The sequence below is a fragment of the Mirounga angustirostris genome, unplaced genomic scaffold (genome assembly GCF_029215605.1).
Source record: "Mirounga angustirostris isolate CCGP_5_RB_7025 unplaced genomic scaffold, mMirAng1.0.hap1 SCAF_8, whole genome shotgun sequence".
Classification (NCBI taxonomy): Eukaryota; Metazoa; Chordata; class Mammalia; order Carnivora; family Phocidae; genus Mirounga; species Mirounga angustirostris.
In genome coordinates, this window is record NW_026991716.1 from 133,319,212 (window position 1) to 133,320,799 (window position 1,588).

At 57.6% G+C, this 1,588-nt stretch overlaps 1 protein-coding gene across 1 annotated transcript; it reads left to right on the top strand.

Moving 5' to 3' along the window:
• The first annotated feature begins 218 nt into the window (after nucleotides 1-218).
• Nucleotides 219-1,053, top strand: LOC123841274 (nitric oxide synthase-interacting protein-like). The gene is made up of 2 exons (XM_045870908.1): nucleotides 219-494; nucleotides 589-1,053. Exons 1-2 carry the CDS (start codon nucleotides 219-221, stop codon nucleotides 1,051-1,053), a joined length of 741 nt encoding a protein of 246 aa, XP_045726864.1.
• Nucleotides 1,054-1,588: the final 535 nt, after the last annotated feature.

Sequence of the window (1,588 nt, forward strand, 5' to 3'; positions counted from 1 at the left end):
TCTTTTTTTTTTTTTTCTATAAGGGCTGGAAAACATAGGTTTGATGTCTGCCTACCAAAGGTAACTTTGGAAATTTATGTTGGTAGCCTTGAGCTTCAACCTGTCGAAGGCAATGAAGGGAATGCTACAGGGGGTAGGTGCGCATGTGTGTTTGACTTTTAAACGATCGCTGCGTTGGAGCACAGCTCCAAGGAAGAAACAAGGAGTCGTTTGTGAGGATGACACACTGCCGCAAGAATTGCAAGGCGGGCGTCTACACTTACCGTGAGAAAATACAGCAAGGCCTCAGGCTACAGGACCCACAATATTCAACTGAGCCAGGGATGACGTCAAGGGCTCCGACTGCTGCCTCCCTCTGTTTGCAGCCCGGCCACAGCCCCGTCGTCCCCACAGATGGCTACTGTACGAGCGTGAGGCAATCCTGGATACGCTTCGCGCCAGAGGAGATGGCCCCGCAGAAGAAGGCAGATGAGAAGCAGGAGGGTTCCCCGGGCGTGAGTAGCAAGAAGAGCACAGCACCAGGTGCCGGGCTTCTGGAGAAGGAGGCAGTCATCGTGAGCCAGTCTCCTCCACCCCTTCTCGCCCAAGGCCGTCTCAAGGAACGGCCCAGAGGATGCCCGACCCAGGACCACTGCAGGCCCCGGAAGCAAGAACAAGGACAAGGCGCTGCCTGGCCCCTGGATCCCGCGGCCGACCCTGGAGGCTGAGGTCCGCAAACTGCGGGGAAGCCGTCGTGCAGAGACCAGCGGCCTGTCGGAGAAGCCACTGCGCATGTCAGACCTGACGCGCAAGCGCCTCACGCCGCCCCAGGGATCCGGGGGCGACTGTGCACAGCACGCACCGCGAGCGCTGCGTGTGCGCGTTGAGCCACCGCAGCCGGAGCCACGGCGCGCCCCGCGCGGCGTTGCAGCCGTCCGGAGCCAGAGGCACCCTCGAGGGGTAGAGAAGCTGACTTGCAAGGACATGCTGGACCCCAAGCAGCGGGAGAAGCTGGCGCACTGCGACATCATCGTGCCTCAGTGGGGCAACAAGGGCTTCCGGGCTCCAGAATGAGGTTGTGGGTCGACAGGTCGAGGCCGGTGGTGCAGGCCTGTGCGCGCAGGAGATCACACTGGCTGTGTGGCACCTTCATGCTCTGGGCTGGAGCCCGGGGACATGGCGGTCAAGGAGACAGGGCCAGGCGGGCCGCATGCAGGCGGCCGGCCAGCAGCAATAACTCAAGCTTGAAGGCCTAGGCTAAGAATATTTAATGTGGTCTCACTCTAAGAGTAAAATCTGAATTGAACACAGACGCAAAGATCACTGTGGACTAGTGAAGAGTTCCTGGTTTTGTGATGGGTTGTCTTGTCATTTTTTGGTTTTTTTTTTTTTTTTTTTTTTTTAAAGATTTTTATTTATTTATTTGACAGAGAGAGACACAGCGAGAGAGGGAACACAAGCAGGGGGAGTGGGAGAGGGAGAAGCAGGCTCCCTGCAGAGCAGGGAGCCCGATGCGGGACTCGATCCCAGGACCCTGGGATCATGACCTGAGCTGAAGGCAGTCGCTTAACCAACTGAGCCACCCAGGCGCCCTTTGTTTTTAACTACG

Excerpts from the sequence above, each read along its gene's own strand:
- LOC123841274 (XM_045870908.1), top strand. The coding sequence starts at position 219 with ATGACACACTGCCGCAAGAATTGCAAGGCGGGCGTCTACACTTACCGT. Across the intron at positions 495-588 it reads AGCAGGAGGGTTCCCCGGGC|GCCGTCTCAAGGAACGGCCC; the intron begins GTGAGTAGCAAG and ends TTCTCGCCCAAG.